This window comes from Lagopus muta, chromosome 11 (genome assembly GCF_023343835.1).
Source record: "Lagopus muta isolate bLagMut1 chromosome 11, bLagMut1 primary, whole genome shotgun sequence".
NCBI lineage: Eukaryota > Metazoa > Chordata > Aves > Galliformes > Phasianidae > Lagopus > Lagopus muta.
In genome coordinates, this window is record NC_064443.1 from 13,373,105 (window position 1) to 13,395,566 (window position 22,462).

General features: G+C 44.8%; 1 protein-coding gene across 1 annotated transcript in view; it reads left to right on the forward strand.

The window, feature by feature from the left end:
- Positions 1-22,462, forward strand: part of SYNPR (synaptoporin) — a 78,580-nt gene that overhangs the window by 19,218 nt on the left and 36,900 nt on the right. The window contains exons 2-3 of the mRNA XM_048957624.1: positions 20,955-21,027; positions 21,655-21,774. Of these exons, the coding sequence (XP_048813581.1) occupies positions 21,736-21,774 (39 nt within the window). The 5' untranslated portion in view covers positions 20,955-21,027; positions 21,655-21,735. The remainder of the gene's footprint in view (positions 1-20,954; positions 21,028-21,654; positions 21,775-22,462) is intronic.

Here is a 22,462-nt window from a genome sequence, read left to right on the forward strand (position 1 = left end):
CAGAGCTGAAAGGAAGAGAAGCCAGGAATACTAAAGAAAGGGAGAGAGCTTGCTTGAAAGTGTTGGCCAAGCAGCTGTTTGTGCCTCCTATTTAGCATGAATGGAAGACGTAGCCCTGATTAAAAATGGTAGGTAGCAGCTGCACAGCCTGGGCTAAGGATTACCAGATGGTTAACTGTGATTGACTTGTCTCCATGGAGCTCAGTGGGGAGGGAGGAATGGAATATCTGAAATGTGATGAACATGCTAGGTACACAATTTTTTTTTTTAATTTTTTTTTTTATAATGAATGTGCCAGATTTGTTTACATGCTTCTTGAATAAAATATGGCTGCTAGTTTGACTCAAGACAGACATCTTTAGTACATGCTATGTTGCAAAACCTTGCTCTTTTGATTGTAGGTGTGATGATTTCCCCCCTCCTTCCTCACCCCCCCCCCCCGGTGCTGTGATACAGCATAAAATAATTGGTTGACAGAATGTTGATTCTGCAGCACAGGGAGGATTTGCACAGATGGGAGTCAAAATATGTCTCCTTGCCTTATGCTAATGCCACCACAAAGGTTAGAGAGAAGTTCAGAGCTGAATGTGGAATCCTTGTGCTTGAGCTGTTGCAAAGTGTTTGAAGTCGGTACCTGAAGAAAGAAGATCTGAGTCCGAATGCTCTGACTGTCTGCTCTCTCTGTTTTCAGGAGGGCAGCATATGCACTGCACAGTGATAGTAATTCAGCTGCTTTTCCTTGATGTGCGCCCATTATGGTCAAAGTGGAATATTTTCAAGCCTGGGGAGGGCTGGTGCTCAGCAGAAAGGCAGGAAAACACAGCTCTAAAAATACTGTGGCGAAGGGATGACACATCCGCACGACTCCAAACAGCATCTTCTAATGGGGCTTGGCCAAATTTCTTCCAACTGCCAAACAATTGGCACTTGTGTGAGCAATATGTTCCACAGAGGCTGTAGCCATATGCACGGTGATGTATTCATCCCACAACCCATTCGTTGGGATGGGGGGAAAAGCAAGCGGTGGTCAGGGCGATGGCAGCACACCTCTCCCAGCTCTCCAGGGCAATCATAGCATCCTGTGACTCAGTTTCTCATCCTGTGAGCTCCTTGACAGCTCTCACAGTGGGGTCTTGGAGGGGTCCTGAAGCCCTGGTGTCCCTGCTGCCCCAAGGGTTTGCTCAGTCAGAGCATCCATGCTTCCGACCTTCTGCTCCGAGTGGCTGCTGGGACTTGGCTGGCAGGCAGGAGCTGCAGCTACTCCAAAATAGAAACTGGTCATGTTGGGAGTAATACCTTGGCATGTTTATAGAGGGGGAAAAAAAATAGTAATAACAGCAAATAGTTTAGAAATGCGGAGCTAAACGCTGTGTTTGAGGGAATGTATTACCTCGGGCTGAGGGGAGTGGGAGGCTTGGGTTGTGTGTTTCTTTATCCTCTATTGTGAATGTTTCTACTTTGCCTGCATTAATTTTTAAATCAAATTACAAATATGTCAAAAAGATGGAGCTGACACTTATGCCAACTCTTTCCCTTGGGTTTGAGTATAAATGAAATTGTGATGCGGATTTGTCTTTGTAAATGCTTTGTTACCTAGAAAACATTGCTTTTGAGCTTGTGACTGCTGGCGTGTGCAGTGGTCTCACCTGAATGTCATCAGTGTATGTGAACACAAATAAAATAATGGTTAAAGCTTTCAATATTGAGAGTCAGATGATTTATTTCATCTTTGCTGTGTTTTTTGTGCGCTTTGGCAATAGCATAGCCTACCTTCTCTCCTCCATTAAACTTCAAACCAAACCAAGACCCCATCTGATTTATCAAAACAAGCGACAGTCTCTTGAAAGCAGTGGCAGAAACCCATCCTGTCCTCACATCACACCCGTAAGTACCAGAGGGAGGAGGTGGTGGCAGTCGGGGCCCTCCCTCAATGTGGGATGAAATGTTTGGCTGCAGTTTCCATGGTACTGTTCTGAGCATCCATGGCTGCAGCAGGACTCCTGCGTGTGTCCCATGCAGAAGAAGAAACTCAGGGTGACAACATGACTGTGTGGGCCGTGCTGAGCCTGAAACCCATCGCATTGGTGGTGCCCCATGAGTAGGTTTTGTCTCCTCCCATGTATTGTAACCTATGGATGCCAGCTGGGATGGGTGCCCATGCCCAGCTCCCTGCATTGCTGCCCTCTTATGGGCCTTGTTTCCTCTTCAGTGCTGCTTGGCAAAGCTGCAAGTGAAGCAGCCTTCACATCTTACCAAAGAAAAGGCAAAGCTGCCAAAATGTCTGTTTCAAGTCAGGAAGAAATGTTGAAATTTTGAAAGTGTGTTTGCCTTGAAAATGATACCAACACCTCCAGCCTCAGATCTGGTCAATTGATGGGTTTTGATTTTGATCCATTATACTTTCTTTTTTACATGTGTTAAGGTTTTGTAACACAATATTTTTCCACTGAAACTGTTCATTTTGAAAGCTTCAGAAGGAGAATTTTGACAATGTCAAAAATTTCAGTACAGAACATGTCATCCTGCCTGTCAACAACTATTTGTGACAAATCAAAGTTTTAAAGGGGAAAGTCTTCTTTGGGAAATTTGTCTCCAGTTGCATCGTTCAGTGCATTATTTGAACTAAAAAATGGTAAGTTTAGACCCATAGTGTGTTGTGTGAAGGGAGAGCAACTCCTATTGAGGCTCATAGGAGCACTCAAGCTGCCTTGGAAGGTAAGTGTGTATGATCGTGCTTCTTGTGTTGTTTACTGCTATTGTAAGTACTGACAAATGTGAGAGGAAGGATTTATATCATATTGCTTTTGCACAGCATTGTCTTCTACTGGTGCAAGGATGCTATTCAGCATGTTCATCATAAAGTATTCCCATCTGATTAAGCTGCATGTCAATAAGTGCTTGATGGCAACCAAAAAATATCTGTCTGCCTTTGGAAGCAAAACAGATGCAAGTGATTTTTCCTTCTGGTATTTTGTGCTGAACTCCAGGCTTTGGAAAACACAGCATCATCCAACCCCATCTACATTCTGTGTTAACCCCACCTACGTTCTGTTCTGCCATTTTACTCTTAGCACAAACCCATGGTCTCCATGTCATTCCATCACTGTGACATTTTCCTGGCGATATTTCTGGACAGATCTTTTGTCCCCAGCAGCATAAACACTGCAGACCAGGATTTCTGTGTTGTAGCTCAAGGCCTGGAGCTCTGCATTGAGAACAGAATTTTGCAGCGAATAAAATCTTGGTGTTAAAATGCCAGGTGACTCTGACATCCTGCCTCATGCACTGCTCAACGTGTCTCAGAAGGGCTGTGATGAATTTGTTCTTTGGCTAATTGCTTCTGTATGCGTAGCCTGCTTTATGGGTGCTTGGGTGGCTCACTTGTACTCAGGCAAATATATCTCCTGCTGTCTGAGTGCTGCCTGGGATGGAGATGGTAAATTCAGAAACTGCTTTTTTTTTATGAACTGCTCTGTTTATCAGCTTAAATTAACTGCTAAAATGAACTACTTGCAGCGGTACAGAAAACTGTGGTCAACTGATCTTGTTTAAGAGAAGCTTAAGTTTGAAGAGAAGTTTTGTGTAAACTTATTTTATGTTTTGCAAGTACAAAGCAATAGAAGAGGCTTAGAAGAGGTTGTATCTGTAATGTGTGATTTTGCCTTAACTGCCTTAACTGAAGTCGTGATGCTGACCTGCTGCAGTATAGTGTCTAAATATATATAAAATACAGAAATTACATATATGTAATGAGAGCACATATATTTGCACACACTTCTATATGTACATATATATTATAGAAACACAAGAGAAATTGAGAGTGACTGTGTGGTTGGCCATAGGAGCCTGGATTTGAAGCATCACCTGAGTGTGAAATGTGTCCCAAACCTTGATGGGGAAACCCATCACTCTGCTGCAGTTGGATCTGTGATGTGCTGTGCTGAGCAGGCTGTACTAAGTGAGGCCAGATGAACCTCATCTGTGCTGCACAGGCCATGAACAACACGGGTTGTCCCTTGCTCCCTCTCCTCACCCCGGTACCCACAGCTCCTTTCAGTTGGATGCTTCTGTGTAATCATCCTTAAGAATAATCTACGGATGGAAAATGAAGACTCTTTCTGAGCTGGCTTTTATTAAGAGCCTGGATAGCTTGGGGAAGCTACAGATATGTGCCTTGCATGCCTGCATTTTGTTTATAAAAGCAGCTCTGCCTCTGTTACGTCTGTCTGCAGCCTACAATGGTGCTGGGCTCTAATTCTGGCCCTGGGGGCTCTGTGCTGTTTGCACCCTTGGAGAGGTGCTCAGGACTTTGCTGCCCAGATGCAGCATCTCCTCTCGTGGTACTCGTGGTGTTCATACAGCACAAAAATCTCATCACAGAGGATTAGAGGGTTTAGTTCTGCATTGTGCAGTTGAACTGGTTAAGCTGCACTTGGTTTATCCATGTGCCCGCATACCTTGATGAGTTCATCCTGCCCTGCAGCACATGCATATTCTGCTGAGAATGAGATTTATGATTCTGAATTTCTGGGAAAATAAAATCTAAATAAACCTCCAGAGTTGAGCAATTGATCTGGATTAATGGGGGCTGACACTATTAGCCTAATACAATGCTAATCTGATTCCAAACTGTTAACATATTAAAGCTGCTTAATTATGTGTTTGTTTGACACAACGTGGTAATCCTGTATGATTTGGGTATATTGTCACAGCTCTTGACTTGTGGTGGGTCGCCACTGATAAAAACACAATGGTAGCCCTTCAGTGTGGGGTAGGCATTCACTTCCCCCTTTGTTGGATTGGAGTCTGGTTGGGGTAGGTGCTGCCAGGCATCCTCCTGGCTTTTATAGCCAACAAATCTGGGCTTCATCATACTGCAATAAATACAAAAAACAATGCTGGAGGAGATCCAGAATTACTTCTAGATTAAGCAGAAGGTCAAAGGATAAGAGAATGTAGCACACTGATGTATCTGGGAGGTTGTCTGGTGTTGTGCAGTGCTTTCTACCCAGTGTGGAGATAGCAAAGCTCCAAAAAGTGAAAAGCTGCCTCACATCTGCTCACTGTAAAGAGTGGGATAATGAAATGCAGAATCAAAGTGGAGTGCAAGGCCTCTTGGCTTGTTATAGCTGGGCTATGCCAGAGGAGGAGATACTTTCAGTGGGAAGATTACTTGGCCACAAGTGCAGGTTGTGGCCTGCTCCTGGGTGTGTGAGAAAGCTGCTGCCCTGATGGACAGCATCAACAAAACAGTACCCTTGAGATTTTGTGTTGCTAGCAGGCAAGGCAAGGCTGAAAATTTTGCATAGCATCTTTGAAGTCAGTACAGACCAGAAGTGTTGGTACCTGCAGCTTTGTATGGAATTGAGAACTGAGATTTTTAACTGCACGGGGCAATCCCTGAATGTAGCACGGTCATCCCAGCCTTTGGTGGATGTTGTAGAGACAGTCTCAAAATATATGGTGGAATGAGGGCAGAGCAATGCTGTCAGTTCCGGCATATATGACAAGGTTCCTAAGGACAGAAAGGTCATATTTTCATACTGTGCCAATGGTTCCAAATCTGATGTTAAGTGTTGTCACTCTGGGAGGATTTATTTACTTCACCCAAAGGACCTGGGGCCCATCAACCAGCAGGGAAGGTCTGTTCTCAGTTAGTGCAATCTGTATCCATAGCAGCCCAAATCAGAGTGCTGAGTCCCTCCAGGAGTGTCTTCTACGTGACAGGGCAGCAGCAAGATGCTGCAAGAATATTTCCTCGTTGATCATCTTCAAACCATGGCAATGTCTGTGAGCACTGAGCATGGTGGCACTGTTCCAGCTGGGGTTGTGTCAGCATGTCCCCTCCTCTCCTTCTCCTATCCTGGCATTGCAGTGGGGTTCTGGGGTACAGTACCCCCATTGAGCCCCCATTTCAGATGTTTGCTTTCCATTGCTCCCACTTCTGTGTTATTTCTGATTGATGGAGGAACTCTGTCCCAGCACCATGTGCTCCAGGATGGTTAACTGTGCGTTTTGCAGCTAGCACTGACCTTGTTCTTAAGGTAAAATCGGGTGAAAATCGTCCCCTCGAATAAGAAATGTCCTGATGAAGGCGCGTATTCCGATCCGAGCTGCGTTAATCAAGAAGTTAGTGACACCTGGTGGCAGGATCCCATGGAAATCAAGCGCTTTTCTGGTGACCCAAATTCAGCAGCTCCCTCCCTCCCTCCCTCCCTTTCCTCCCCTCCTCTCTCTCTATTTTTTCTGCTGTGTGCTGCTGTTTACTGACAAGGGCAAACCGCTCCCAATTAGAGCTCTTGTTTTCCAGGGTTTTGCAGAGGTAAAGCCTGGTAGGTAATTGTGTGCAGCGATGGGAGCATCCCGTGGTGTTCCTTGGCTGTGCAGGCATGTTTATGTCCCTGAGCTGTCCCTCCATCCTTCTGTCTGCTTGCGTTCCACCGGTCCCCTCCTCTCCTCCCAGAGTGCTTCTTTAAAGGGTGAGGAATTCAGTAGGCTACAGGGGGAGGCTAAGCTCAGCTGATTTCTTATTCAATATATTTTGGGTTAACTAAATGCATACATAACAAGATGCTTTTTTTTTTTTTTTTGCTTTTTTTTTTTTTCCTCTCTTATATCTGGCTCATCTTGTAGAGACATAAGGGAAAAAGTTATAAACAAAATAATTGTGTGCTGGCACTTTTTCACACCTGCTAAACTTGCCATTGCCTAACTTGGCAGAGTATTTCTGCCTGGTTCTGGGAATTTTGGAGTTACTGACTGTATTGGTGCACGCACCTCTATGCACAGGGATGTGTGACTGGGGAGCAGCAGTTTGGGGCTGGTTCTGGGTGATGCTGGCTGCTGCAGGGCCAAAAGTACAGCCTCAATAAGAGAGGGTTAGACTGGATATAAGGAAAACGTTTTTTACAATAGGGATGGTAAAGCAGTGGCACACGTTGCCCAGAGGGATGTTGAGTACTCCATCCATGAAGGCACCCAAGGTCAGGCTGGATGGGCTCTGAGCACCTGATGGAGCTGTGGGTGTCTCTGTGCATTGCAGGGGAGTTGGACCAGATGGCCTGTGAGGGTCCCTTCCAGCTCAAATGATTCTACGATTCTATGAAGTATTTTATGCCTTCTATTTAATTAGTTTCCTCTGCATATGTTTAGATTTTGTATGTTGACTAAGTGGTTCTTTTCCAAGCTGCCTGAGGTGTCCATTTGATCTTGACAGAAATGCTGAAGTAAACATTATTGTTTGGTCGCTGTGGCCGCTCAGAGCTGCATGGCTGGTGCCGAGCTGTTAGTGGCTGTGACAGCTCATTATCTCCCTGCATTCCCAGGCACCACGGGATCAAAGTCACTCTATCCATGTTCTTAGGGAACCTTTTCCTTTATCCTGGTGGGCTGAAAATAGAGTTGTGTGCGATTTTGCACGTATTGCTGTTTGTGCAGCAGAGTAACTGTATTTATTAAGTGTGCAGCATCTTACTTGCGGAGTCTTATTGGTGCTGGTGCTAACGGGGAGTTTGTACTGGCATTAATTTGTTTTATGAAGTGCAGTGTGTTATTTTTCTATATGTATTTACGTATTGTAATACATACATTTTCTCTATTACTTGTATTACCTTCAGAATGGTGTGTGAGAGTTGATGAAGTGACTGCTGTTTCCAGCTGTTCTGTGTGTACCTCCTAGAAACAGTCAATAAAGAGCTTTCCAAATCTAAAATACTGAGCAATGTCTTTGTGAGCTTATCTGGCTTTTGCAAATGGACAAAGGCTGTCGTGTTAACCACTGTGGAAAAGTGGAATCACAATTACAGAGACTTTTCCAGGTCAAAAAAGCAGTGATTGGGGTTATTTATGGGAATGGAGGATCTCAGCAGCTACCATTTCAGACTTCAAGTACAGGATATATTTCAGATATATAACATCTCAACTTGAGAAGCTGGTACAGCATCACCAGATTGAAAACTGTCACTAATTTTCATTATTCTAAGGGTGTTTTTTTTTAAGGAAAAAAAACCTATTACCTATTTTGATGCCCCAAGACAACCTTGTAATACTGACATTTTGACCAAGTAAGAAGCCACATTTTCATGTACACGCAGCCTGTAATATGCATTATATGTGTCAGCAGATTGTGACATATTAGAAACAAAAAACCCACAGATATCAGTCCTCATCTATGCAACAAACTTAGAGGCTTGTCTGCTATGCCTTAACTGCTTTCTTTTCCTTCATTTCTTTTCTTTCCAACACATTTAATCAGTGAAGGAACCAGTGAACAATTTTCTGAAGCTGCTGACAGTCAGAGTATTTTGTCCCTAGATCTTTCTAATTTCCTCATAAATGCTTACCTTTTTCTTCAGCAGGATGCATTCATTGAGTTATGTATGTATCTGTTGTCATAAAAGTGCTGACAAAAGAAGCTGCCAAAATGGCGTTTGTCTGTGTATGTCTATCATGTAAGAACCTACTTGTGATGAACTCAAATCCAGGGAAAAACGATGGTATGAAGAGCAGCAGTTCTCATTTGCTGTGCCATTGGTTGTAAATTTGGTACCAGATACAGCTACAGGGAATAATTCCATAGGAAGAGAATGCATCGTGTTGTCCATGGCGGGGTCTGAGTGACTGCTGCTCCCCTGCAGCAGTGTGCTGTAACTCACTTAGGAGTCTCCCATGGTTTTTAATAGAGTTCCTGTGCTTCTTTGATGCTCCAAATTATTAAATTATCCTGTTGTCTGCATCCCCAGAGGGAGCATGGAACAAAAGCTGCCTTGTGGGTGCCTGAAGCACCTCAGTCTGTGTGCATGCTGAGAGTTACAGAGCTCTGTGGTTTGGAAAGGACCTTAAAGCCCATCCACTTCCAGCCCTACCATGGACAAGTGCCCCCACCAGCTCAGGCTGCCCAGGGCTCCATCCTTGTCTGCCTGCATGGTTTTGTCTCTGTAATTACGACACACACTCTAGAATGTGTGTTTCTTTCAGTGAGTGTGCAAATGCTTCTCTCTTCCAATAAAAATTAAAGCAGAACATCTGTTTTCTGTGCTACCCTTCTTTAATTGACTGTGACAAGCCTCCTGTCCTCATGAGCGCACTTCCTGCTTTCCTGTGCTATGATGGATGAGCATGGCAGGGAGACAACTGCTGGAGAAGCCTGGCCCTGTGGGGTGGATGGGTTGGATGGCAAATCTACGTTTGTGAAAGTGGAGCATGAGTACAAACTGATACACTGACAAAAGAGGTATTGGGATTGTAAAGGATTTTTGGTTCCCTGCAGTTCAAGCTGGAATTCCCCGCCGTTAGGTTAAGGTTTCTTGCACATTGCTCTTTCAGGCTGTTTCCTGCGCCTGGATGTTGAACTACCTGGCATGTGGCAGGAGTGGTTTCCCTTCCTTCCTTCTCCTCCCTAAGGGTTTGTAGGTGTCTTTCTTTAATCAACACATTGCTTGAACTTAATAACTGGATCATTTTTGGCTTCTGGCTGCTATATTCTTCCGTAGCCTTCTGAGGATGCACTGTAGATCATAAATGTGAGATATTAAATGAATGGTTTTCCTAATAGATTTGTAACTACTCTTCCTCTGTGAATGTTATGTAAGAGCAAGTATGTGACACAGAAAGTGAATTTGGGAATAGGAAGCTCAAAAAACAAGCAATTCTTTCCACAGCAAAATTATTATGTTCTTTCCAAAGCCAAGACCATTCTTGGCCTTAGAGAATCTCTTATTGTTTAGGGAAATATGAAGACAATCAAGTAATTACTCACTTTGTCCATCTCATGAGTAATGTTTTTTCCATTTAATGCAGCTATTTCTCATCCTTTTCTCCAAGAGTTCATTGGGTTCATCCTCCTGCCCCAAGGCAGGATCAGCATGAACTCTTACTGATGGTTTTATCCAACTTACTCCTAATACGTGCCATGGTGGAAAGGCATTACCCCCCTAAAAAGTAAATAATGCTTCAATACTCCCAAGTACTTCCTTCCATTTGCTTCTTAGGAATGCCATGCTCCAAAGAGGATAGAAGCTTGCAACTGAAGACTGTCAGTCTTAGGACAACGTGCTTTGACATGAACAAAGCCAAGTATCTTTTGATATTGTGCATAAAAAGTGCACGATAGAGTATGTAAAAATAATTAAAACTGTTCACTTAGAGCCATAATCCAATAACAACGCTACTGCACTTGTTCTGTGGCTTTTAATGTAGAACTTTTAAAATGATATGGAAAATGATTGTTCCTGCTTCGAAATGGAAATATGTGACATGGGCATAACTGGATATGTAATAGCAGGCAGCAATGATGTTAATGAGACAACAAGACAAACCCCTCTGAGCTGTAGTAATAGAGGGACATGGTTTAGTAGGAGCTATTGGGAATAGGTGAACGGTTGGACTGGGTGATCTTTTAGGTCTTTTCCAACCTTAGTGATTCTATGATTCTATGATTCTATCTCATAGATGTGGAAGAATATATTCTTAATTAGGTAGGAATAATTTCTATGTACAGATTTCCACTGCCAGGGAATTTCTTCTAAGACACGTTCATGCTGCTGAGGAGCCAGGGCTTCATTCCTGGCTGGGGTCAGGCATTCTGCAAGGGTCTGGCAAGCAATTCCTTCCTGTGCTTGGCTGTAAATGAGGACTAGGAGCACTATAGGGATCTCAAGGCTGTTCTTTCTGACGACGCACCGGCCCCATTGCTGTTATATAAAGGGCTTTCTCTTCAATATGTCCGTGCAGCAGCTCAGTTCATCGCTTCAAAAGTTACCTTGAGATTTTTCACTGTTTACTGAGCAGTTTTATCTCACCTCACATTTTCATTTGCCTTTGCCTAACGCTGTGGTCAGGAGAGGCACGGGGTGGCACAGTGGCAGCTACTGCTGTTGCCCTGGCAGAGAAGGCTGAACAGAAGAGCTTATCTGTTACATCTCTCTGCTGTAATCCTGCCATGTTGGTTGGAGTGCAGAAATGACAGCGTTCAGCTCATGAATATTTGTGCTTCATCACCACATCCACCAAAATCTGGAAGGCTGCTCCACACAGACAGCTCTATCTTCAGTGACAGTAATATTTTAATTGCTTTTTTTTTACTTCTGATGCTTATTAACCCAAATGCAGTGTCTGCTTTCATGTTGAGTTCAAGGGGAAATGAAATCCTTTTCAAAATTCTGGAAGGAAATTGCTGAAATAGGGGCCTGGGTTTGTGGTGAGTTTTTTTTCAAGACAACTTTTTTTCCCTGCTCTTTGCAGAAGAAAAACCTCCCACTGCCTTTATCCATACCCTTAGTTCAGCCAGCTTGTTTACACGGGCTGAGCTCTAAAATCAAAGCCCCAAAAGGCCTCAGCTGTGACTTTGCTTGGATTATAGCAATGACGAGATTGCTAAATACTGGTATTATGTTCTTATGTCCCGTAAGCTCTGGGGAAGATGCAGCTCTCGCTCTTTCCTTTGCATTCTACCTTCTCCAAAATACCCTGTCCTGACCTGGGAAACACCAAAATTCTCTGATCATCTTTTGGGCTACCTGGGGCTCACAAATACCCCAAATGTAACCTGGGCTTCCATATGCCTTTTACTATGGAGTGGCTTCCATGTTTCTTTATCATTTCTTAATACACTTCTGAACACAAGGTGGGGGCCTTGAAATAGCACAGGCACTGCAGAATCTGCTGAATTTAGTCCAGGAGCAGTTGCTCACCCCAAGGCACAGGTTAGTGATGTCTCTGGTCACAGCACAGACCTGGTGCTCCCATGGGAAGCTCTGCCCTGATGCTTTCTCCATAGGTACCAAACTCAAAACAAGGTTAGCAGAGCATTGTTTTACCCTAATAACAGTGGGAAGTGCTACAACACATGAGATGGAACCCAGGACCAGACAGATCTGTAGAACAGGTGACTGATGTGCAAACTGGGATGTGTTGGAGAGCATTGCTCAGCACTGCTCAGCGTCGTGGCTGTTGATGGATCTGGGTCACCAGTGGAGTGGAGAACTGAAGAATGGAGAAGAAATAGCTTAATTTTTTTTCTGACAAGAAGTTTCGTCAAAGAGTTGGCTAAGAACTGCATCTTTTGGTAGAATGTGATATTTCTGATCAAATCTCTCTTTGCCAAATGCCCCTGGGGCTGCTGCTGCTGCTGAGCCAGCACCCAACTAACCAGGACTGGCAGCGGAGGCAGCCTGGCAGAAGAAGTCATGGTTGGGTTGTGGTTGGACTTGATGATCTTGAAGGTCTTTTCCAACCTGAGCAGTTCTATGATTCTATGAGTCCTGAACATGACAGCCTCAAAGCTTCTCTGCTCTCCTGGGTCCAAACCTCAGGTAGAAGGAGCAAAATTGCTCTGCTGCGTTTCTTTAAGCAGCTAAAATCTTGAAGACTCAATACAGTCATCCCGAATTGGGGTGGATCCTGAATGAACTCTCCCTGGATAATCATGCTGTGGAGAAAGAAGTTAAAAACAATTGCAGAAGAAGCCAGAGATTTCTTCCAGGGTGTGAATTCATGGCATGAAGATTGGCCACGTGAGACATCTCCTGTGGGAGCCACAGCTTGCTGCCTGTGCTAATGTGGGAATGTACTGTCAGCAGCTGGTGTAGCAATGGGCTACGGAAATGGTATGCTCAGTTTGTAATTGTGCCCTATAAATACATAGCTTGCTCCAAAAGTAATGCATCCTCTTTATTTCCATGGAAACTATAACTGATACAAAGAGCACAATAACACTATTTGATAGAGCAATTTCTCAGCTACAAAACACAGTCACTACAATTAGCTGTGCATTTTTGCCAGCTATGAACAAGAACCTGCATGCCACACTCATAAAAATCTAAATGGCTATCCAGAACGTGGCTTGTCTTTCATATCATTGTTGCCACTGCTGAAATGCACCACCCACCATCTCCCTGTGCTCACATCCAGTAGTTAGTCGCCATAAATGTTCAGCAAGCGTCAACAAATGTCACTGGATCCCACTTCTTCCTCATGGAGGAATTCAGTGAACCCCCTTTGCTTCACATGCACTTCCATGTCAAATGCCATTTGGTCAGACTGCCCCTCTGTTGCCATCTGATGCACAGGAACAAAATGTAATGGAATGTTGATGGGAAGGTTCAACCTCTACTGCCATCCCACCAACATCTGCTTCTGATGTTGTGGAGCAACCGAATAAAAGAGGTGGCATTACTTTTGGATCGGCCTGTGTCATAGCCTGCTTCCCCCATCCACTCCCAGCACTTTATGGATGTGAAGGTGAGGGGAGAGTCTGACTTCTGTTTTATTTTGATTCAATTCATTTATCCACAGATGGATTTCTCACACAGAGGCTGGTGATGCACTGGAACAGGTTGCCCAAGGAGGCTGTGGATGCCCCATCCCTGGAGGCATTCAAGGCCAGGCTGGATGTGGCTCTGGGCAGCCTGGTCTGCTGGTTGGCAACCCTGCACACAGCAGGGGGGTTGAAACTGGATGATCATTGCGGTCCTTTTTGACCCAGGCCATTCTGTGATTCTGTGATTCTATGAAATGGTACTGATGACCCCAAAAGCTGAGGATTTGGTTTGACATGTCTTAGTAACAGTGCCCACAATGCCTCACTTCAACCTGCCTACATCTGAAGTCACGTACTGCATATATTGCCAAACTTTGTCTAATAATCCTTTTACTGCAAACTCCAGTTAGAAACAACGAGAAGAACATTAAAGAAAATTACTATACACCACGTGACTGGGTGAAATAAGCATGGCACCAGTGATTTTTCATTTTCCTATTTCCCATTCATCCCTTCCTGAGGTACAGAGAAGCGTTTGCAGTTTCAGCTAACCCAAGCCACAGGTCCTGGTGTTGTCTGCTGTATGTGACCTGGCTGACACGTATCCAAGTGAGCCCCAGATTGCCTGCTGCAAACAGGAACATGTTGCCTCCAAGCTGGGTGCTAAAATCACAGCTCAGGTAAGAAGCAGCCATCCTCTTATGGCTGCAGCTATTAATTGTAACAGGAACTGGCAGGCTGGAAATGTAAAGATCTTTCCTGCATTAAAACATCTTCAGGCAAAGGTACAACTTTGCAGAGCTCTATAAAACCTATCAGCTCAAATGAAATCACTCGCTTTGATCTCAGTCTTCATTTTGGTGTCCTGCAAAATTAAACAAAATGATGCAAATGCTGTAGAAGAGAATCAAATTGCTATATTACAAATAAAGAGGCTTTTTTCTTCCTTTCTTACGGAGCATGTTTTTAATAAAGCTGGTACGGCCAAAATTAAAAATACAGCTGCACACAAAAAAAGGAGGAGGAGATGAGCATGTCCATTTGCAGCTTCAAGGTGATTCTCAGTTTTTAAATGTCACATCAGATATTCTTCAGTCCTTTTCTCTTCCCTCCCCAACCCCCAAACTGAAAAGCTCTGTATCCACCATATGTGCTGCTACAAACGCATGCCAGCAAGTTGGGCATGAATGTGAGGGCTGAAGTCACAAATCACTGCACGCTGAGACCTGGGGGTGTCAGACCTTGTCTTGCTTCATTTCATTTCACACGGGGTGCTGGTCCGTTGTATTCTTGGTAGGGAAGCCCATCCTCTCGTATTGTCAGTGAATTTATTGCTCGTAATTTATGAGTTCTGATTTTCACAAGTCGTGGTGTGTTTTTTTTTTTGCCCGAGTGAGCTGTAATTCAGAGCCAGTTTCTGTGAGAAGAGGAAGGAATTTTAGACATGGTTGCAAGACTGCAGCAGACCAGGAGATAATGTGTGAGCTAAATGAGCCCAGCACAGGGCTTGAATTCCACTGCACACAATAAGCACCATCACAGCCTGAGAATAACCACACAGCCAGGGAAGAAGTGCATTACTATTAGTATAACGCTGCTCCTTCCAGCAGTAATTTGTTACCAATTGTTTGGGGAACTGGAGCTATATCCATCTTAATGTCCTGCCCAGCTCTGTTGGAAGATAACAGCATACCAAGCTGTTCAACACACAGTAAGGGGCCAAGTTCAGCTGCAAATCTGAGGCACCAAAGGCTGATGGCCTAACTCAGTGCAGATGGGCTCAGGCCAACCAGGCTGACAGGTTCAGAGTCCATCAGCAGTTGCATCTGCAGAGACTTCATTAGCAGTTGCTTATAAGGGAGGAAGGCAGAACAGGCAGTGTTGTTGGCCAGGTGGCTGATGTAGATCCAAGCTGTGTAGGTGATACGCTTGTGTAAGTCAGCCCTAAATCTGGTCCTTGCTGGTGGCTGCTGCTTCTGTGGCTTGTGAGTAAATGGATGGGCAGGGTGGGATTGAAAGGGTGCTTGAGGCAAGCCAAAGTGACCAGTAAGTGAGGGCATCAGGTGTTCTTAAAGGTAGATAAACTGTGGTGTGTGGCTTGATGCAATACAGTATTTCCTAGGTTGGAAGTAATAGAAAAGCCAAATAGTTATGGGGATACAGCAGGCTGAGGGTTGCCTAATGGGGAGGAGGAGTGTTCCTTCCTGCTTTGTTTCTTGCTGTGTAGACCTTGGGAAAGCATCCTGTTTTGGGGTTATTATCTCTTGAGGAAGAGATGACTGGGGAAACACAACTGAGAAAAGCACAGCAAAAATGAGCTGAGAACAAAAGCTTAGGGGAGAAAAAAGCTGTAGGGCTAAGGCTGCTTAGTCTGAAGGAGAGGAAATGCAATGAGAAAAGATAGTTGAGCCTGAGTCCACCAGGACTGCTGTAGAAAGGAAGGGAATGGGCAGTTCTCTATGTCTGTGGAGGATGGGATGGGCAGAAGTGATATTAAGATATGTAACTTGAACATGAGGGTTGAGAAGCACTGGGATAGACGTGACCTGGGAAGCTGTGGAGTTGCTGTGAGACAGAAGTCAGACAAACATCTGCTAGAAATGGGCCTTCTGACCCTGCCTCTGCTTGAGGCTCCTGTCAGCCCTCACTGCTATGGTGATATTAACAGCGAGTTCTGCATAAACAGAAGTCAATACATTGTCTTTCCTCTGCAAGGAAGGAGGGGCAGGTTGTGCCCTGAAGAAAGATGTGGGATAAAACAGTTGTGATAAGGGGCAAGAGGTGACTGAGACCTGAAATCAATGGAACTACCGTTTCCTTCCTTCTCTTTAAGTATTAATAATAGATTTATTTTTTTCTGGTCCACCAAGATAGCCAGGATGATTCTACGCTATCAAGCCCTTAATGCACTGTGCTCCAAGATGTATTCTGCAGGCATTTACTTTCCTTTCTCAGGAGAGATTTTCTTATGAAGTGCCATTGTAGAAAGCAGGGCCAGGTGCTCCAATACAATGCTGTGCTGCCTTTCGTAAGCAAATTCCTCAGCTTCTGAAACAGTGAATTTCTAACATGAGGCTCCTCTGCTTCCTTTCCAGCAGCAGGCAGACCTGTAGGATGACTGACTGTGGTGATAATAAAGAAAAGCACACTGTGTGCACTAGGGAAATAATAAGAGGAGGATTTGTCAGTGATTTGGTGTGAGGTTTGTTGGCCCTCCATGCTCATCTACTGCTCTGTTGGTGTACAGCATCCAGATGTATCTGCAGGCAGTCAGCACCAGGAGAGCATCAGCCAAGTGCAATAAGCTGGAAAATGTATACCAGCCAAAAGTCTCTGCCATAGGGTAAGAGGGTTGGGGGATTGTGGTCCCCCTGGGCAGGATGCTGAGCTGGTAGTGGTTGGCAGTGGAATTGCTCTGCATGGGTTCTGTGTGGTTGGGGTGGATGTAACTGTGCTGCTGGTCTGGCTGTGGGGCTCCCATGGGCTGTGGCTGGCTGCTCCAAGTCAGAGCTCAATAAAGCCTGGAACACTGTGTCTGTTTGGAAGCATTTCTCATCTGTGAAGAGGCTTAGCAGTGAGCCTGGGCAGTGGAGTGTCAGTGTGCTGAGTAGGCTCAAGCCTGCTCAAAGCTTGCTGGTTAGAAAGGCCTCTTCCTCAAAATTAGTGATGGGAAGAAAGCAGGTTTCCCTGTCTGGCTGATGTGGAGGTTAATCAGAGCTGCCCTGTGTATCCTTGATGAGGAGGAGCCCGGGCTGCCAATGCTGCTGTACCAGCAAAAGGCAGTCCTGCACATGGATGCTCTGTGGAGGCACTCAGAACAAGGGAACAAGGCGTGTTAATGCCCATGTTTGTGCTAAGTGAGAATATGTTGGGTGGTATTTGCGCGTTATCAGGCTTGTGTATTGGACAGTGCTGTGAAGAATTCGGATACTGTGTACAAATCGTGCTCATTACCTTGAATCAGAGATGCTGAGGGTAACCAACTCTGCCCTCTAGTGCCGCTCAGCAATACTGTGAGATCCCAACTAGCGGCGGTTCTGGGCAGGTGCTGACCCAGAGCATCCCTTCATGCGTGCAGCCGCGTGTGCTGCGCTGCCGCTGGAAGCTGGGGTTGGGCAGGCAGCTCAGCACACGATGGTGCGCCCTCTACATGTCTCTATTTCCACTTGAGCAGCCCAGTTGAGCCTGAATTTGCTTTCCCATAATGTTTATTATGCCTCTGAGAGACATGCAGAGGAGCCAAATGATGAACAGCCGTTTGAGGAGCCTTGCTCTTTCGGCTCCGTAAATAATGAATTCATTGGGGTGAGAAAATGCACACCCAGACACAAACACATGTGAAGCCCTGCAGAGGAAAGGGAATAAAAGCACGGAAGCTGGAGATACAGATGCGAAGTCCTGTGCCAGTGAAATGGGAACTGCTCTTTGGAGATAGAAACTGTCAGAGAGCTAGGAGTTAATTGCCTCGAGGGGAGACAAGGAGCACTTAAAGATGCGGGTGAGTGCTAGCTGAGGTTTGAAGTGATAGCTTGCTACCTGCCTGGCTGTTGGGGAGGGCAATTAGTTTGAGCAGGATGTTTGTTTTATTGGCTGCAAGTCCTGTCTTTAAGCATCAGCTGAAATAACTCAGCTATGAGTCAGCTTGTGTGGTAGTTGCCTGCCCAACCTCAACAAGGTACAGGGATGTGTTTGAGTCTGTTGGCCATCTTCAGCTCAGTTAGGTGGCACTGTGTGATTTCAAAGAGACTGTTTTCCTTCTGGAAGTTTTCTTTTCTTTAAAATTAAAAAAAAAAAGACAACACCCACACTGCCTGTGCTGAGAGTACTTGCAGGAGTAGCATGCTTTTGTGAACAGCAGGAATCCACAGTGAGGAGCTCTGAAAGGCAGATCTACAGGGCTTGGGTAGCACCAGTGCTCACCCACAAGTCGCTGGTCTGACTGCCAAGCTGTGCCTTGCACTGGGACAGAGCACATCCAGCTCTTTCCCTGGTGTTAAAATGGGTTTATTTGCTTTACTGGCAATTAAAATGGAAGCATACTGCTTTGCAATTAGTCCTTCAAAGGTGAATGCTTGCGGACAGCCAGTGGGAGCACACAGCAGTGGTTTGATTTATGAAAGACTGAGACTTCAGTTCTCTGATCTGTCTTGGCTTGATTTGCCCTAATAAGAGCTGGGGGGCATTTTCATAAGGTTTAAACATCAGCTTGCTTCAGATGTTTCCCAAGTCCATCACATCTTGGGTGCTGTCTCTTTATGGAGCTGGGAAACTTGACTGTCCAGTTCTGCCCACACCATTTTGGAGGAGCTTTACCTCTCAGCAGATAGCAATGATTGTGTTGATGCTGGAAAGAGAATCACAGAATCTTTAAAGTTGAAAAAGACTGCTAAGATCACCTAGTCCAATTGTCAACCCATCATTGCTATGCCCACTACTTGGCTGTAGCATAAATACCCCACACGTGGGATTGGCTGTTTTTATCAATCAGCATAGTAGTATTGTCCTTATAACTGCTAAGTTTATTTTTTTTTTTTTGTTATTTGTTTGTTTTTAGTTGATTTCTGAAGCAAATAAACCCTGCAAGATCATGTTGTTTGATCTTCTTCCTCCCTATGCCTTTTGGAATGGTTAACCTGTCTTAACCAAACTTGACCCAGGTGGTTGGGTTGGACAGAGACCTGATAGTGCCCCCATAGGGGGAGAGGATGCTGCAGAGGTTTGTGACAAATGAAAGTGGGGGAGGAAAAAAATATAAGTTCAGCTAGAGCTTTCTCCTGATAACTGTCAGATTGCTTCTCATCCCCCTTTATCTATTCTGTGTAATGATAAAAGCTCAAATGTTAATGCAAATACAAGGTAATTTGCAGAGCATCGTTCCTATAAGCGCTACATTCATTACAGGATGAAATAATATAATTAGAGGGATAATAGCAAGGAGAGAGAGCAAAATGGAGAGGTGTGAGCAAAAGAGAGCAAATATATTTTCAGCAAAGTTTCGGAAAGAAACGGAGAGCTAATGAGGTGGAGCTCATCTAGATGGCAGCAGCAAGCATTGCTTTTCCTACCAGGACAAGTGTCTAGAGACGTGTCTGGAGAATAAAAGAGAATTAATAAATTGCCAGACTAATGGATGAGGGTAGAAAGAGCTACAAAGAAACACCAGTATTAGCCTGAAGCAACTAAGGTGCAGTGGATTTATATACACTCCAGTTTGTTCAGAATGAGTGCTCAGTGTTGGGCAGCTCCATTGCCTTTTTTTCTTTTCTGGGGGCAAATCCTGACTGTGGAAGCTAACAGCTCCATCACCTGTATAATTAGTATGAGTAAGTCCCTGTGTTTGCACAGGGTGTTGGTTGGAGGCTGCTGCCACCCAGCAGACACATCCATGGAGGTGGACACGGATGGGCTGCTGCTGGTGACAGGAAAGAATGAGGAGAGCATTGGGTTTAGGCTGAAATAAATGGGTTGTCCAGCTGTAGCTGCTTTAGAGAGGAAGTTGAATGTTAATTAGATGCCACCAGTAATTACGGTGATTATGTATTTTTTGAGTGGCTGTTGGGAATAGTTCAATTCCCATCCAAAGGCGAGAATGAGTGACATTTCTAATCACTTTAAGGAGAAGGGAAGGTTCTTCTTAAATGAGGAAAATTGCTGTGAAACAATTTAAGCTACAGTAGATGCAAAGAACTGTAACTGCTTTGATGTCACCGTCAGGAAAAGTGGATGTTGATGAAGCAAGAGAAAATGCAGTAAAAGCATCCTGCTTCCCTGCCTTCTGACTTCAGAAACCCAGGCACTGGGCAGAAAGTCTTTTTCAACTCTGAATATGGGCTGTAATGATTTAAAAAAGGAAGGAACAGTAATAAAGGAAAGGAGGGAGGGTTTGTCAGGTTTAACAACATTCATAAGCAGATGATGGCAAAATTGGGACCTATGCTGTTCTTCCACATGTCTGCATTTTCTTGACTGTGAACTAAGCAGTCCTCTTGAAAATGCTCTGAAATTATTTTCCTCTCTGTCAGGTCTTTTTTTGGTTGTTGTTGTTCCAGAAAACCAAATTCTTTAGGCTTATCCATACACTGGGCTGTTCCAAAACTGTTGTGCTGTGCATATTTCTGCAGGTCCTGGCATAATATAAGTGCATGAATGAGAACCTACTCAGGAATATCTATTGTGCTCTGAACTGAATTTTTCTTTCAGCTGTAGATAAAAACTCTCACTTATACCCACTATTCAGAACTCCTTAACATGCCACCCACTGAGTCTGATAACCTAACACCTTTGATCTCAGTCTCAGCTCAAATTCACCCTTTGCAATATTTTGTTGAGGTTTTGAATAAACTTGCATACATTCCCACCAAGCATGTATTGGACCCTCAGACTTTTGTGGGATGCTGTACTGGAAATAACAGGTGCAGACTGATTAGATGAGAGCTTACATGTGCTGGGTGAGACCGTTGTCTTCAGTGCAAATCCACTGAGTGCTTCTAGGGGTCCCTCATGTCTAAAAATAATGACAAATGCTTGAATTTTATGTGTATGAACATCTAAGGACAGTGAGCTGATTTGCACAGAAACCTTCTGATGCTTGGACAAGGACAGTCTCCTGCAACCCACAGGAATGTTCCACCTACAGGACATTTGCAGCTGCTTAATGTGAAACTTAAAAAACTGCATCATTCCCCTTCATTCACAGGAGAAATTCAGTACTTCACCACCCAGCCCTCCTGAAGCTGATATTTGGAAGGCCTCTGCTGGTGATGATTCTGGTAAGATATTGTTTCTTTGTGTCTGCTGTATAACTTTGTCTTGGACATAAGTGACTTAATTGAGCTTTGGGACCGTAGAAGATAGATGCCCTTATGACTTTCAGAGATCAGTGTGTCTTAGTTAAGCAGATGTCCAGCATAATGGCACAGCCACTTGGTCCTGCATTCCCCTGTCTGCTTGGGCATTGCACCCAAACGACAAACCCGCTGCTTTCTCCAGCTTCTTTCTCCATGTGGAGATCCTTCAGTGTCGCCTGCCCTTGTGCATGGGACCACCTACTCCTTTGGGTGTGACCAGAAGTGCCTCCATCACAGGAGCTAAGTGCAAGTGTCACTTGAGATGACACCATCATGAGATGGGCCCTACTCCCAAGTATGCAGGCGTATCCATTGCATGGTGCGGGCCATCAGAAGGTGCTGTGTTTTACTTCTGTGATGGATCCCTACTGTTGCAGATCAGAGGGAAATGGAGCAGTGAGAGACTGACTGCTGGAGCAGTGGGAGCGAGACCTTGCACAAACTTTATTGCATGCTCAGAGTAGAGCTCAAATTTGAAAGCTGCACTTGCAAAATTTGCTTGGCTTTGCTTTACCTTGTGTTTATGTGACCTGTGCTCTGTTATTCCAGGTTGCTTCTGAAGGACCTATTGCACAGTGACAGGAAGCTGCCAAAACACATTGTGCCACATCCGGGGAAGCAGAGGACAGCATGAGACTCTCATTCCTTCTTGTCTCTGGAGATGAGGAGGTGACAAAACTAAAGGGACACACCACAAGTCTGGGGAAATACAGGAAGAATACAGGAAGCCTCTGGCTTTAGTATCTGAGATGCTGAGTACCCCTGGATCTCATGGCTTTGGTTGCCTTTTACTCTCCTCTCATCTTGTATTTGGACACTGTTAGTGAAAGACCTGATATGGGGCTCTCCATGCTGGTTTGTGTGTGAGCATGAGGGCTGTGAAATGGCATGAACTTTGCATCCTCTTATCTCTAGCAGTTAAATGAAGGTGTTGGTACTGCAGCTTGGTGGCTCTGTCAAAAGCAAAAGCAGTGAGACAAAACCATCTCCTACGTGTCCCCTGCAGACACAGGGATACTAGGAGAGTTCTGTGCTGCAGAACTGTATATCAACCCCAGCCAAGCCAGGGGCTCCTCCAGCAGCAAGGTAGAGGAAAGAGCAGTAACTGCAGAGCTGGTTCAGGAGCATGTGGAAACCCCAAGGAGAGGGTTTAATGTTAATTTATATTCTCTGCAGCTCTTCCTGAGGTGAGAGCTGGGGCCCTGGGCACCATGGGGAGGTGGCTGGGCACAGCCTGATGCTGGCCCCATTCCTATGTGTGCAACTGCTTTGGGAAACGTGTTCTTTCCTTTCAGTTCTCCCCAGCTCTCAGCAGTTTCTGTGCGTGCCCACCAGAGAGCAACCCTGGCACAGGGCT